The sequence below is a fragment of the Oryctolagus cuniculus genome, chromosome 18, assembly GCF_964237555.1.
Source record: "Oryctolagus cuniculus chromosome 18, mOryCun1.1, whole genome shotgun sequence".
Classification (NCBI taxonomy): Eukaryota; Metazoa; Chordata; class Mammalia; order Lagomorpha; family Leporidae; genus Oryctolagus; species Oryctolagus cuniculus.
The window spans coordinates 55227965-55243406 of NC_091449.1; the positions used below are offsets into that span (position 1 = coordinate 55227965).

At 56.7% G+C, this 15442-nt stretch overlaps 1 protein-coding gene across 1 annotated transcript; it reads right to left on the reverse strand.

The window, feature by feature from the left end:
* Positions 1-261: 261 nt before the first annotated feature.
* On the reverse strand, positions 262-11163 carry DHODH (dihydroorotate dehydrogenase (quinone)). The gene is made up of 9 exons (XM_051846973.2): positions 11010-11163; positions 9352-9564; positions 7399-7598; positions 4773-4855; positions 2993-3180; positions 2332-2445; positions 1729-1886; positions 1414-1569; positions 262-782 (listed from the first exon to the last, which is right to left on the reverse strand). The coding sequence occupies exons 1-9, from the start codon at positions 11028-11030 to the stop codon at positions 728-730; spliced, it is 1188 nt and encodes a 395-aa protein (XP_051702933.2). The 5' UTR covers positions 11031-11163; the 3' UTR covers positions 262-727.
* Positions 11164-15442: the final 4279 nt, after the last annotated feature.

Here is a 15442-nt window from a genome sequence, read left to right on the forward strand (position 1 = left end):
CCCAGCTTTATTTAGCCTTGGCCACTGCCAAAGGGTGAACTAGTGGATAAGAGATCTCTGCCTACTTGCCTGTGTGTGCCTCTCCAATACATTTCAAAATTAACATCAGTGTGCTCAGGAGACACACACCGGAGCACGTACGTATTCAAGGTCATGACAGCTGCAACTGACCTCAGGTGCTTCAGCAATACTAAACGCAGGAATAATGTGCATGTCTTATCTATATGTTCTTCTAGAAATAAAGCAAGTGTGAAAATGTTAGCAGCTGGTAAATCAAAGTGAAGTGTTTATGCAAGTAAGTTTGCCTCTGCTTGGAGTGTTTTCAAAATAAACACAGAAATAAAAATAAAGAATGAAAGACAGGCAAGTTCCTAGTAAGTCCACTGCTGACCCAGCCAACAGAGGCCTGGAAAGGCCTGCATGGTGTGGCCAAGGCCTGTGGGTTTAAATTCGGGTTTTAATGGCTGTATTTTTTCCATGATTTTTCTCTCCAAAAATCCAGTGTCCTTGCCATAATGACGGATCTCAGGATTCGAGTCTAGAAGGACCAATGACTGCAGTTTACGCTCCGACCAAGCCACTGGAGAACACCTTCTGCTCATCCTGGTGACCTCAGTGATCGGCTTTGACAGGCACGACTCAGACAGTCTACGCTCTCACGGTCCGGCCACAAAGGCTCGCCCGAGTTCACAGGAAGGTTCCAGGCCAAGTTCATCGGCCAACATCCTCACCTCCGATGATCCGCTCCAATGGCATCTGTGACTCTGCTGAAACCCTGCTCTCTGGAAAGAGAGGCCAAAAAGCAAGTCCACCAAATGGTAGAGGACAGGCCCTGCTCTAGCAGGAAGCCCCGTGTACCCATACGCCCTGCTCTCCCAGACACATCGTCACTCCCAGACACGACTTGTGTGTGCTCTCTGCACTGTCTTCACCCGGCCACGGCTTCTGACCAGGAAGGGAATCAGGTGCCGACAGCCCTCACCCTGCTACATAACTAACTGCTTAAGCCGGGGGGGAACATGCAGCTCACAGGCCCTCCAAGACCCTCAAGGCAAATGCAGGAGGGGCTCAAAATTCAGTAAACCTATAGCAGGCTAAGGTTTAAGCTGACAATTTTGTATGGCCCGTGAATGATACTATAAATATTCAAATTGTCCTTGGCAGAAAAAAGGGTCCCCTGCCTGGACTTCATTCTAGCAGGACTCTCAGGCCCCTCTTTCAAATGCATGGGCACCTCTGCCTTGGAGGTGAATTCTGAATCCCCGTGGCCCAGTTCATTCTTCAGCAGAAGTCATGTGATTTCCCTGTGTCCGGAGTCCACCCCTCCAGTATCTTCTGAATGAGGAACGAAGGCCCAAGTGGCTCTGGATTCAGGCCACTCTAATCAACCCCTGACCTCCCGGTGGCACTCACTTCAAAAGGGCCTCCAGCTCGCGCTTGACCTTGCCCACCACGGGCGGCCCGCAGTAGGTGAGGGCCGTGTACAGCTGCACCAGGGAGGCCCCGGCCTGGATCTTCTCCAGCGCGTCCTGCCCGCTGCTGACTCCGCCAACTCCAATGATGGGAATCCTGCCTGCAGGGAAACACAGCCGACGAGGGACGTGAGGCCTGCACCCCCAGGACGTCAGCCCCACGGCACCCACCCGCCAGTGCAGATCAGGGCAAAACTCCAGTCCCAGCCCGGAGCCGGAGCCACACACCAGTCCCAAGACACAGACCCCAGAACACTTGCCTTGGGTGAGCGCGTACATCTCCCGAATGGTTTGAGTTGATAAATCCCGCAAGGGCTTCCCGCTCAGCCCTCCGGCTTCAGAGCGCAGGGCCCCCTGCAGGCTGGCGGGGCGACTCACCGTGGTGTTCGTGATGATCAATCCATCAATGCCCAACTGCAGAGGGAGACAGACAGCCTGGAGTCAGGGCCCCAGCATTCAGAGAAGCTTCCCTGGAGATCTGAGGCAGCAGCCGGGCAGGGCCCACTGCACAGCCCCTGGGGGCTGCACCAGACCTCACTCAGCTCAGCTGAGCTCAACGTGACGACAGCAACCACCATCCTGAGCCTCCGTAACGTGGCAGCAGCACAGCCTCTGACCCCCACAACGATCCGCTCACTTTACAGCGCCTTGGGTAGGCAGAACCAGGGTTTGAACCAGCAGCGCTGGGCTCCATCTGTTTCCATGGCTTTCCTATGGCACAGAGGCCTGGGCAGGCTGACACAGAAGCACAGTGCTTCTCACTACAGAGGATGTGACAGAAGCTGCCGTCCTGAGCTATCCCCACCAGCCAGGTGCCTCTGCAGGTAACAACAGCCCCCCAGGCCGGCCCGACTCGGACCTCTCTCACCACGCTGGCGATATCCTCCTTGTCCTGGGCCGTGAGGTCGGGGGCGATCTTCACCAGCACTGCTGGCTTGTGCGCCCCCTTCAGGGCATCCCGCTCCTGCAGCACCTAGGGCAACAAGGGCCAGAGGTGGGGACCCCAGACACAGCCCAGCAGGGCACCCACACCTGCAGCTCCAGACCAAAGCATGCACCTTCTTCTCAGGCAGCCCAGCCCTCAGTTACCCACAGCCCACATCAGATGGATCTCACTCAGTTCCGTGGAACTGGCACTGGCTACTATCACAAGGTTGTACAGATTTTTGTCCCTAGAGGATAATAAGGAAACACCGGCACCAGTACCATGTGACAAACGATCATCCAGTTCCCTCACAGAGCTGCACGCAGGGACAGAGGGGTACGTGAGAGCCAAGGTCCCTGCTCTCACGGCCCTCGGGGGTTGGCAGTAGCAGGGACAGAAGACGCAGCAGTGACACTGTTCACGTAATCAGCTTTGATACGGGCCACGGGGTGCTTTGGGGGGCACAGGGAAGGGGCCCGAGTTGTCCCAGGGTTAAGCACGGCTCCTCCCAGTGCCGCGGAGGAGGAGGAGAGGAGTGGGGAGGAGTGGGGAGGACAGGCTGGTGAAACGGGCACAGCGGAGACGAGCCGCCCACCTTGGTCAGCAGGCAGCGCAGCTCAGCCTTTCCCTGGAGGCTCCGCAGCCCGGCCGTGTTGGGACTGGACACGTTCACCACCAGGTAGTCGGCCAAGGGGCCCAGGACGCGCACCCCCTCGGCGTAGTCTGTGGCAGCATCCGCCGAAGTCTTGTTCTTCCCCAGGTTTATGCCCAGTGGCAGCCCATCTGAAAACAGCACAGGCCACGCTTGTGTGTTCGCACATCACTTCCTGCACCTTAGGGCCACCCCTCACCAGACAGCTCCTAGCCGCTTCCACATCCACTTCCACACCTGCTGACCCTGTGAACCACGGCGTGACACTGCCACCTGCTGCCCAGACAGCAGCACTCCACCCTCACAGGACAAAGTGGTGACCGCCAGGATGCTCTGCCCCAGTCTGCCCTTTACAGCGCTCAGTGTAGTGGGCGGCAGAGAAACAAGGGCAATAACTAGTGACTGAAAAGGTAGGCCCCACACACAGGCTGAGAGCAGGCGGACCCCACTAGGCAAGTCAGGGGCTGACTGCCCGCCCAGAGGCTCCTCATGGGACTGCAGTCACGGGACGGCTATGCCAGTGTGAGGAAAAACAAAGAATAAAGGCTGGGGAGTATTCCCCATACCATGCCTACACTGCAGAGGTCTAGTTTATGATTTATAATTTACTTCTCTGAGGAAAGCCACTCTGCTTAGAGTGACCACACACCCCTCCTCCCAGTGATGTGGTGTGTCAAGGTGACCTGGAATTCTTGCCAGCAGGGACCAGGAAGGAAGAGTCGCCATGATGACCACGTGGATATCAAACCCCACATGGACGTGCTGGAAAAGTCCCAGGTGGCTGCATGCATAAGACCCCGCCCCATCTGTGTATTAATTAAGGCACCACACCCCCCGCCCCACCCCAGGAGTGGCTGAGAACGGAGGAGAGGTCTCTTTTTGCCCCTGACCGCAGCAGGGTACAGCCAGGCTTCCTCTCTCTCTGGCCCACTCATGAAGGGTCTTTTCCACGTGGGGTGGGCCACACTCACGTGTGAATCTGTGTTCACTCGCTCACCTCTGCAGTAAGTCTGTCCTCACTCGTGCATCTCACACATGCTCTGCTGAGAAGTCCTCTCTGGGCGGGGCAAGACCCTGGATTCCAAGCTAAGGTACCAGGCCCACTACCGCCAGGACAGCCCCTCTCAGAAGTGTCTCATGTTGCACCTAAGTAACGTGGCCACCTTGCTTAGAAATCCATGGACTTCAATTTTTTGCACCAACATAAATGTATCGTTTAACTCCACTTTTTCCAGACTTTCTGAAGTGCCCTCCTATTGGGTATCCCCGAGCCGGGGGAGAGCACCAGACCTTCACTGACTTCTGCGTGCTGCTCTGCATTCACTAACCCTGCTCAAAGCAGTACTTCATTTCCACAGTGGACAAAAGTGCACCAGAGCGGGAGGCTGGAAGGCGGCGCTCACGCCCTGCGCTCCGCTTCGCTGTCCTGGCGAGCACTGCCAGCCGCCTGGCTCCGCCCCTCCCAGCTGCCCCAGGTAAGCTACGGCACAGGGCTCTTCCTGAGACAAATGGAGGGCGCCTTTGCTGAAGTGTGGAATTCAGTTAAAATCTTGGAGGCTGTGGTGAAACCAGGCAAATTCCTGTAGGAATCTGTGTCCCCACTCCTGGGTGGCTCTTGTTTACTGCTTAGTCGTGTTTATTCCGCTGGGCCTGTTCCCAGCCTCTCTCCCACAGTTCCCTTGTAGCACATGAAGAAAGCCCCCCTGGGGCAGCCACACTTTACCTTCTGTGAGCTTGGCCTGCACCTGCTGCCGGGCCCGTAACCTGTGCTCCACCACCGAGAGCCCGTGACTGTTAAATCCGTACCTGCCGCACACAAGCAAATGGGGGAGGGCACGATTAGAGGCAGAGCACTGGGAGCCACGGCGCCTTGGCCGTTTCCACCATCAAAAACAGAGCGGGGGAAGGGGACATTTGGCACCGCAGTTAAGATGCAGCCTGGGATGCCCACATTCCAAATCAGAGTGCCTGGGTTCGAGTCCCGGCTCTGCTCGCAATCCCAGCTTCCTACTGATGTGGGAATGCAACATCTAGGAGGCAACAGCTGGTGACTCAAGTACTTGGGTCCCAGCCACCCATATGGGAGGTGTGGTTTGTGTTCTTGGCTCCTGGATGCAGCCACTTGGGGAGTGAACCAACAAATGAGAGATCTTAACCTTCCCTATTCTAAATATATTTAAAATTTTTTAAATTAGAATGTTTATATACTTCCAGCCTCAACACCCCCTGGGATTCCTAGAGAACATGCCAGATCATCATCAAGCATAAAAGGAAAGATTAAAGTGTACACACAGGGGCTAGCATTGTGGCATAGCAGGTTAAGCCTCCTTCTGTGATGCCAGCTTCCCATATGGGCACCGGTTCAAGACCTGGCTGCTCCACTTCCAATCCAGCTCCCTGCTAATGCACCTGGGAAATCAGTGGAGGATGGCCCATGTCCTTGGGCCCCTGCACCCACATGGGGGACCTGGAAGAAGCTCCAGCTTCCTGGCTTTGGTCTGGCCCAGCCCTGGCCACTGCAGACACTTGGGGAGTGAAACAGCAGATGGATCTATCTCTCTCTCTCTCTCTCCTTTAGCTCTGCCTTTCAAATAAGTAAATCTTAAAAACTACTATGCAAACAAGCTGCTCAGCTGGCAGTGGAGGTAGCCGGCACTCGTCAGCAGTGGCTGCCCCGGCCCTGCCTGGATCCCACCTCCGCTCCTTACCAAGCCATCTTCCTACTCCCTGAGCCCTCACCAATCCTCTGATACCTACACACCTCCCACCTCCCATGTGGGCCTCACGCCACCCCTCCCGGGGTGCGCTTCCTGGCACAGATCACATGCTCCCTCTCCCCCTTGCATGAAGCAGCCCCTCGCCCTTTCTCCTGGTTCAGGATGCTACAAGGGTACTTCAAAAAGCTTGTGGAAAAAAGGAATTACACATTTATGTTGGTGCAAAAATCTATGCATAGCCTTTGCATAATAAACATTGTCCATAGATTCTGAAGACCCGTCATGTATTTTGCCTAGCCAATTTTAAAGATATTGATCCCCACAGCAATGCAACAGAAAGATCAATAACCTGATCTCTAACATTGGAAAATTTCCCAGAAACCAGCACAAAAAGCAGCAAGCAGTCCCGACAGGTCAACTTCCCAGAAGGCCTTACACGGCCCCCAAGACAGTGGGCATTTGTTGGGGCTGGTGCTGTGGCACAGTAGGTTAATCCTCTCCCTGTGGTGCCAGCATCCCATATGGGTGCCGGTTCTAATACTGGCTGCTCCTCTTCCGATCCAGCCCTCTGCTGTGGCCTGGGAAAGCAGTAGAAGATGGCCCAAGTCCTCGGGCCCCTGCACCCACGTGGGAGACGCAGAGGAAGCTGCTGACTCCAGCTTCTGGCTAATGCAGAGCATGGGAGGCAGCTGTGACGTCTGCAGTAACTGGGCCCCTGCCACCCACGTGGGAGACCTGGGGGAGCTCCCAGCTCCCAGCCTCTGCCATTCCCAGCCATCTGTGGGCACCTGGGAGGTGAACCAACACACGGAAGCACTGTCTTTCCCTTCTCGCTCCTTCTCTGGGTCTCCCTGGCCCCCCAAAACAAATCCTCCTGAGGAGGTGCCTCAAAATCCTGTTAGCAAAGAGGAGCTCCTCTCCGTTCCGGTTGCTGCTGCACGCCCAAGGATGACCAAGGGAAGAAGGCCACACAGTCTGCAAGGAGTCCTCGTCCTCAGAGCTGCTTGTCGAGCTACTCCTGGAGGCCAGGGCCGCCTGCCCAACCCCAGAGCTCAGGCCCGGGACCACGGGGGCCTCCGGCGCCCCGGCAGCTGCTCTCAACCGAGAGGCGCTGGGAGGTCCGACACTGGCTGCGGAAGACCTGGTCCAGGACAACAAGTAGCTGCTTCACGGATTCTGTGTGGAAACGCTGACGTTCTGGATATATTACGTGTAACTAGAACACAGTAATTGTAAATAATGTTTAATAAAATCCAGGACAGTTAACTGCATGTTAGTTCTCTTTACTGTTTTAATGTGGTCACTAGAGTATTTAGGTTACACTACAGGGCGCGCGTTGGACTTCCACGGGACGGCATCGGGGCCAGGCCTGGAGAAAGCACAGCGCGCCTCCGCCGGCCGCAGCTCCGCCCCTCGTCATCTCTGGGATTAGCTGAGCTGCCCGGCTCCGCGTGCGCTGTTCAGTGGGAACGACAAAGCCTGCCCTCTGAGCTCGGCGGGAGGCAGGTGCCTGGCACCCAGCGGATGCCCAGCAGAGCTCCTGAACATTCCAAATGACACAAACGTCCCCGCACATCAGAAACAAAGCCAGCTGGCAAGGAGGCGTCCCATTAGCTGGGGCCACGGGCCTACCTGTTGATGACGGCGTGGTCCTCAGGGAGGCGGAAGACTCGGGGTCTCGGGTTCCCTTCCTGAGGCTGTGGAGTCACACTTCCTACCTCGACAAAACCGAAGCCCATCTTGTAGAGGCCGTCCACGGCTTCCCCGTGCTTGTCAAATCCCGCAGCGATGCCCACTGGGTTCCGGAACTTGTGGCCGAGGACTCTCACTTCCTGGGAAGGAGAAGTGAGAGGTGCACAGGCTAACCTGGGGTTTCTGAGAGCGTGCTCCCCAGCACCTACACCGGGATCTCTGGAGAGCCTACAACACCTCAGACATTCGGCTTCAGAATGCTGGGGGGTGGGTAGTCTGAGGGGCCCATTTTCAACAATGCCAAGCAGGTGATGCCATGCCCGCTCCACTCCGCGAACCACAGGCTTCCTTATCTCCGGGGCTGGGGACACAATTGGCTTGGCCGTGGTTCGGACAGGACACGGGCCCACTCTGCCAGTCACTGCTGACAGGCCACACCCTCACATCTACTAGCCTGGCTCGAGAGCCCCTGGGAAGCGCCACTGTGAAACCAGTGCGAGCGGCGAAGCCCTTTAATCAACTGAAGAAGTCTAGAGAAATGAGCCCCAGCTGCCTCCCTCTCAGCCCAGCGGACAAAAAGACGCTGCGTGGAGCTGAGGACAGGGCGGCGCCGTGTGCCATCAGCCCGGGGAAGACCAGCGAGTGCGCCTGATCCCGTGGGCCAGCGGTGAGAACGCAGGCCCCAACACACGTGCAGGTGGGCACATGCGTGTGGCCACGCAGGGTCCTGGGAAGCAAGAAGCCTGGCTGGCCTGAGGGTCCTCCTCTCGGACAGACAGGGTCTTCCACCCCGGCTGCTGGACAGGCTCCCCTCGCAGCCTGCAGGCCCCTCTCGAGCCCTGAATTACATGGCTCCTGCAGGCAGCCAGAGCCCCTGGCTAGTCGAGGCAGCCCGCCCTGGGGACTCCGCCCCACAGCCGGGCCGAGGCCAGGACGCCAGGGAAGAGTCGGGGCAACAGAAAGCTCGGGAGGAGAGTCTCTGGAGGCCTGGCTGTCAGCCGGGGAGCCTGGCCCCCACGTGCACACGCTGCCGCCAGCCAGGGCCACGCAGTGGAGTTCAGGGCCAGCTCCGAGGCCAGCTGCTCTCTGCCGGCTGTGCGTCCTTGCAGGGCCTGTTCCACCCCGGAACCTGAGTGTCTGCAGCCCACCCGGCTCCGGAACTTTGACACTGTAACTGGGGGTAAGGAAAGCTTAGGGAAAGCAGCGCTCTTCCTGACCCTGCAGAGCCTTGGCGCACTCAGGACGCGAGTCGGGTACCAGGACTCGGCGCTGGAGGGTAACTAGTTCCCAAAAGGAAACTGCCCTGCCTTGCGTGAGGACATCGGTGAGGCCAGGGATCCTCCTTGTCTAGGTGACCGCAGTATCCCCAGAGCACGGCACAGGCACAGTGCCGGGGCCTGGCGGGGGGCGGGGAGGCCCAGGTGTTGAATGTTGGGCTGATGGAGGCTGCAACAGGTGTCTGTGCCTTGCACAAAGGGGCGGGCTCGAGGTAGCTGCATCCCATCAGTGTCTGATGACTGGCCTGCTTCCCTACCAGGCAGAGGGGAGGCTGAGCTGGGACCTGGGCGAGGCAGACCCACAGGTCGGAATCCTGGGTCTGCCACTTCCTGTGTGTGACTTCGGGCAGTCACTTAACGGCTCTGTGCCACCGTTCCTGCCTCGTGCAGCAGCTGTGAGGACCGAATGAGAACGCTGCCTCGCCCGGCAGTGTCCCGTGGGTCGTGCAGGATAACTTCCATTGTGTGATAATCCCGAGGACTGCTCAGACTGAGCTGCAGGTCTGCGCTGCGGACCTGGGCCCGGCTTCCAGCGGCATCGGTCCCTAACAGCCGAGCCCCGTGAGGGGGACTTGACCTCCCTCCCGGAACCCAACGCATCCCAGGAGCACCTTACCAGCATTTCAGAGTCCTGATACCTAGCTCGCGGAAGGAGCCCCAGGGAGGTGAAGCGAATGGCCAGCCTGTGGGCTGACTCCGGGTCCAGCAGCCCCTGCAGAGCCGGCATCAGGTGTTCTGTGTAGAAACGTTCGTCCCCTGTAGCTGTCAGGTAGGCGGTGAAGAGGAGTCCGCCACCCCCCAGGATGATCGCCGCGTCCAGGGCCCGCTTCTGGAAGAAAAGAGCCCGTGAGGGGCTCTGCGCCAGGCCAGGCCCTTGGCACTTACGCACCCCGAGGGTGTCCTGTGACATCACACGACTCCGTGTCCAGCCTTCTGCTGACGTGGGTGGCCGTCACTTCTAGTCGGGACCACACTGGTCTCCAGGGTCTGGCAGTACACACAGCACCAGGCCAGGTCTGCTTAGGGCTCTAGCCCAGTTGTTTTCAGGAGAGGGGCAGTGCTGCCCCCTAGGGGACATGTGGAGGACACTTCACTGGAAACAGCACCGGTAATGCCAACAGACTGAGTGGACGGGACACAGGTCAAACATTTTTCCTGGCTTCAGACATGAAGAGTCCCGTGGCCCATAAGACTTTGGAATGTTGCTGGTGACACTGGTGTGGGTAGATGCCTGCCCACATAGCTGAGCTGAGAGCGAAACCACTTGACCATACAAGCACAAGCTGTCTTCATACACACTGGCTTTTCTAGGAATACAATTATCCTGTAAATTAAGAGGCAGCTGTACTAACTGGCACAGAACAAGAACTGTTCATCATTTCAGCAAATCCCATCAGGAGTGGCCCGGCGCTTTGCTTAGGGTGTCTGACAACACAACACACCAGTGACACATTCTATTCAGAGGTTAAATACAAGGCTGACAGGTAGTCAACACCTGTTGTTTTTACTATACATTCGCCTTTATTCCAATTAAGGAATTACGACTTCAAAAATTACCCACAGAAGTCTCTATTAGGGTTCTAGTTCGAGATAATGAAGGAAGTGAAGATTTTATCTGGGCAAGAAGCACTATCCTAGCTCAAGTAGTTCGCGGCGCTTTTCTCCATCACGGCCAGATGCTGTCACTCGTGTGCATCTGCAAAACTAGTGACCACATCCCGATGGAACACGCGAGAGGGCGAGAGGACCTGGGCCCCGCTCCTGGGGAAACTGATCTCGTGGAGAGAAAGAAGCCACCGCTCGAGCAAGTGGGGCCGCTGGGAAGAGAGCGGTACAGACTGGGAGGTCGCTCGCCTCCCGGTGATAACGGGGGGAGCTCGCGGGAAGCCGGAGAATCGAGCCACATAAGGTTCGCGTTTTGTTCCCTACGCAAGGGTCGTAATCGGCTGCGTCGGTAACGATGCAGACAGAGCACGGATTCCTCGTGCTCCAGGGGACCACAGCCAGGGCCCTCGCGACCGTCAACGCCCCGCCGGGGGCTCCGAGGACTCCTGACCGGAACGGCGGCCTGGCCGAAGCGGCCGGCACGTCTGCGCGCACTGGAGCGAGGACACGTGGACGTGCGCGCGCGCCAGCCCTGGCAGGTGCCCCGGGGGCCCGCGCTCGCGGGGCTGCCTCCCGCCCCCGCCTGCCCGGGCTGGCCCTGCGTGCTCCCCTCCCCCAGGCCCCGCGCGGGTCCTGCTCGGCGCCGCACGCCTCACTCGCCGAACTTACTTTCAGCTGTCTCCACGCCATGCTTCCTCCTCCACGGAGCCTGCCTCTGCCTCTCCGCCATTGGAGGAAATCGAGGCGGGCTCCACCCACATCGCCGACGCGGTAGCCGGCAATAAGCCAATGGCTGGGCAGGAGGGTGGGGAGGGCGGGTGCGGCGTGCTGGTTTGGCGCGCATGCGCCAATGCGGAGGCCACGCCCCCTCCCGCCCCGCTGCAGTCCTGCTGAGGCGTTGCTGCCCTGGGCTCTGGCGCCCAGGTTTTGCGTGTTGGTCACGCCCGGCCCTCAGGAGCCAAGGCTCCGGAGGAGGGCAGGTGGCGCGCGGACTCCTCCAAGGTCCCCGGCGGAGTCGAGCTGATGCCAGGAGGCTTCCCGCCCTGGGAGCACCGAGGGACTGGGCTGGGCGCCGCCGCGGCCTTGCAGAGCCGCCTGAGGCTTCCACGGCCCCTTCCTTCAAAAGGAGTTCTGTTTACGACGCATGCGTGTATCAGACCATCGTGTACCGTTGCGTATGTCGGTAGTTGGGCCACTGTGAAAATTTTTATTGCATTAATATGATTATATAGTATTAATGTATGCTTAAGATTTCGTTTAGGGGGCCGGCGCCGCGGCTCACTTGGTTAATCTTCCGCCTGCGGCGCCGGCATCCCATATGGGCGCCGGGTTCTGTCCCGGTTGCTCCTCTTCCAGGCCAGCTCTCTGCTGTGGCCCGGGAGTGCAGTGGAGGATGGCCCAAGTGCTTGGGCCCTGCACCCCAAGGGAGACCAGGAGGAAGCTCCTGGCTTCCGATCGGCGCAGCGCGCCGGCCATAGCATCCATTTGGGAGGTGAACCAACGGAAGGAAGACCTTTCTCTGTCTATAATTCCACCTGTCAAATAAAAAAAATCTTTGAAAAGCTGAATGAGTATGCATTTTTAAACAAAGAAATTAGAGCATTTCCTTAGGCCCTGCACCTCTAGTCCCTAGTGCAAGGATAACTTTCATTATGCATAGAAAAAACAATTTTTTAAATACTAATTTATTTCATTTGGAAGGCAGAATTAGAGGGAGAGATCTTCCCGCCGCGGGCTCAGTCCCCAGATAGGAGGCCGGGAGCTTCCTCCTGGTCTCTGCCGCAGGTGCAAGGACACGAGGACTCGGGCCAGGCCGTCTTCGGCTGCTTTCCCAGGCGCATTGACAGGGAGCTGGATCAGAAGCGGAGCAGCCAGCACCCTCAGCAGTGCTCATAGCGGCTGCGGGCGTCACGGACACGGCCCCTAGGAAAGTTTCACTGAGCAAGATCCTATCACAGCCAGGGCTGGGCTAGAGGCAGGAGACTCAGTCCAATTTCCCAAATGGGAGACAGGGACTCAAGTGCTTGAGCCATCCCTGCCGCCTCCCGGGATGATGTTCACAGGAAGAACCAGGAGAGGAGCTGGGACCAGAGCCCAGCGGGACTGATAGGAGCTGCTGACCTCTTAACTCCAGCACCAAACACTTCCTGATCGGGACCCCGGGTGTGCAGCTTAGGGCTTTGGTAAGTTGCCACACTTCGTGCTGACCCAGTTGTCGCCTTCCAGTCCTGTCCAGAAATTTGTCCCAATAGGGAATGCTGAAGCCTCTTCCCCAGCCAGGTTCTGGTTGGAGAATCGGTTCTGTAGGGTCACTCGGCGTTAACTGCGTCAGTAACATCTTCCGTGTCTGGATGCACGCTCCTGCGTTACCTTGTGGTGAGTGACTTCCTTCCTGGCTACTGTTGGCACCTGTAGGTGAGGTGCTGTGGTAGCCCCAGTTAGAGCGCGCGTGGGGGGGGGGGGTGTTAAATCACAGGCTTTTTTGAGCTTCATCAATTGTGCAGAGGTATCAAGCTGGAATAAATTTGTAAACCTGACAAATTCTGCAGTAATTCAGATACTAGGTATTGGAGTCTACATGTAAGAGCATTTTGGTGGAATATATTTATCATAATTTAGTTACTTAAATTGTTCAACGACAGAGACTACTTAAGTGTTGATTCTTTCATTCCCACCTATTCTCGGCAAGTTCTATTTAAATTTTGGGAGGCATGCACTGTGGCGTGGCAGATGAAGCCGCTACCTGCGATGCCTGTGTCACACATGGATGCTAGTTCGAGTCTCAGCTGCTGCACCTACAGTCAGCCTCCCTGCTCACGCACCTGGGGAAGTAGTGGAGGACAGCCCAGCTGTTTGGGCCATTGCACCCACCGGAGAAACCCAAAAGAAGCTTCAGGCTCCTGGCTTCAGCCTGGCACAGCCCCGGCCGATGTGGCCATTTGGGGAGTGATTCAGCGGACAAAAGATCTCTTCCTCTCTCTGACCTTCAAATATTTTTTAAAAATTAAAATTTGTGATAGTTTATGTTCTAGGTAAGGTGTGTATCAAGAGTGTTACAGAGGGCCAGCGCTGTGGCGTAGTGGGTGAAGCCACTGCCTGCAGTGCTGGCATCCCATAAGGGCACTGGTTCAGGTCCCGGCTGCTCAACTTCTGATCCAGCTCTCTGCTATAGCCTGGGAAAGCAGTAGAAGATGGCCCAAGTCCTTGGGCCCCTGCACCCACGTGGAAACCCTGAGGGGGCTCCTGGCTCCTGGCATCGGATTGGTGCAGCTCTGGCTGTTGTGACCATTTGGGGAGTGAACCAGTGATAGAAGACCCCCCCTCTCCCCCCCTCCCCCTCCCCCTCCCCTCTCTCTCCCTCTCCCTCCCCTTCTCTCTTGTGTGTAACTCTGACTTTCAAATAAATAAATATTTCTTTTTTTTTTAAAAAAGTGTTATGTACTGTAGAAAGGGTTGACGTGAACTTCCAGTACTGCATAAAGTGCTTGAGTGGACTTGACTAGATTGCATCCACACTGGCCTCACTGGGAAATGCCTGAACCATGCGTTCAGCTTAGTTGGTTAAAACGTCTGTGTCCCACATCAGAAAACCTGTGTAACATTTGCAGCTCTTAATCTAGCTTCCTCCTGATACAGACTGCGGGAGGCAGCCATGATGGCTCAGAAAGTGAGTTCCTGCCACCTGTGTGGGAGACCCAGATGGAGATCTTGGCTCCCACCTTTGTCGCTGCCCGCTGTTGGGGAGCAAAAGGGGGCTTCTGATGAGTGAATCAACAAATAAGAATCTGTCTCTGCATCTGTCTCAAATGTTTGTTTCATGAAGCATACGTATGCATTGTGTATTCATATGTTAAATGAAGATATTTAGAAACTTTGAAATTTGCAAAATACAAACACAGTCCTGCTAAGGGCAGATGTCCTGCTCCAAAACCTTCCAAATGGAGTGCACACTCTCCAGCCTGATGCTGAGAGCATTCGTGTCTTGTGGCTACAGTTCCCGCTGCATCCTACAAGTCCTCCTCATGTACACACAATTCTCTCCCTCTCCCCCCGCCCCCATACTGCTCACTTTCCCACCTGTGGGGAGATCATTTCTTCCTCCTCTGGCTTTTTTTTTTTTTTTTTGGACAGGCAGAGTGGACAATGAGAGAGAGAGACAGAGAGAAAGGTCTTCCTTTGCCGTTGGTTCACCCTCCAATGGCCGCCACGGCTGGCATGCTGCGGCCGGCGCACCGCGCTAATCCGATGGCAGGAGCCAGGAGCCAGGTGCTTTTCCTGGTCTCCCATGGGGTGCAGGGCCCAAGCACCTGGGCCATCCTCCACTGCACTCCCTGGCCACAGCAGAGGGCTGGCCTGAAAGAGGGGCAACCGGGACAGAATCCGGCACCCCGACCGGGACTAGAACCCAGTGTGCCGGCGCCGCTAGGCGGAGGATTAGCCTAGTGAGCCGCGGCGCCGGCCTTTTTTTTTTTTTTTTTTTTTTTGACAGGCAGAGTGGACAGTGAGACAGAGAGAAAGGTCCTCCTTTTGCCGTTGGTTCACCCTCCAATGGCCGCCGCGGCCAGTGCGCCGCTCTGATCCGAAGCCAGGAGCCAGGTACTTCTCCTGGTCTCCCATGGGGTGCAGGGCCCAAGCACTTGGGCCATCCTCCACTGCCTTCCTGGGCCACAGCAGAGCTGGCCTGGAAGAGGGGCAACTGGGACAGAATCCGGTGTGCCGGCGCTGCTAGGTGGAGGATTAGCCTAGTGAGCCGTGGTGCCGGCCCCTCCTCTGGCCTTTCTTAGCACTCAAACTGTCCCTTTGTGGTGGCACTCTTCACGGCGTTTCTTCATTACAATTATTGTATCTTTAGTTCTCAGACAAAGTTGGGCTTTTTGAAATTAGAGATTGTACTACATCTTTCTTTGATTTGGTTACTGCAGTGTTTGTCAAATAGGAATGTATTTTGGAATCTGTGTTTCAGAGACTTCAATTTTAGTGTGCATTTCCGTGATGACTTTGAGAAGCTGCGTAAGCGTGGTTTGGACAGATATGCTAACGGTGACCTGCTGAGTGGTTTCAGTGCCCACCCTTGTGTGCGTTATTTCTAGCGACTTTGTGTC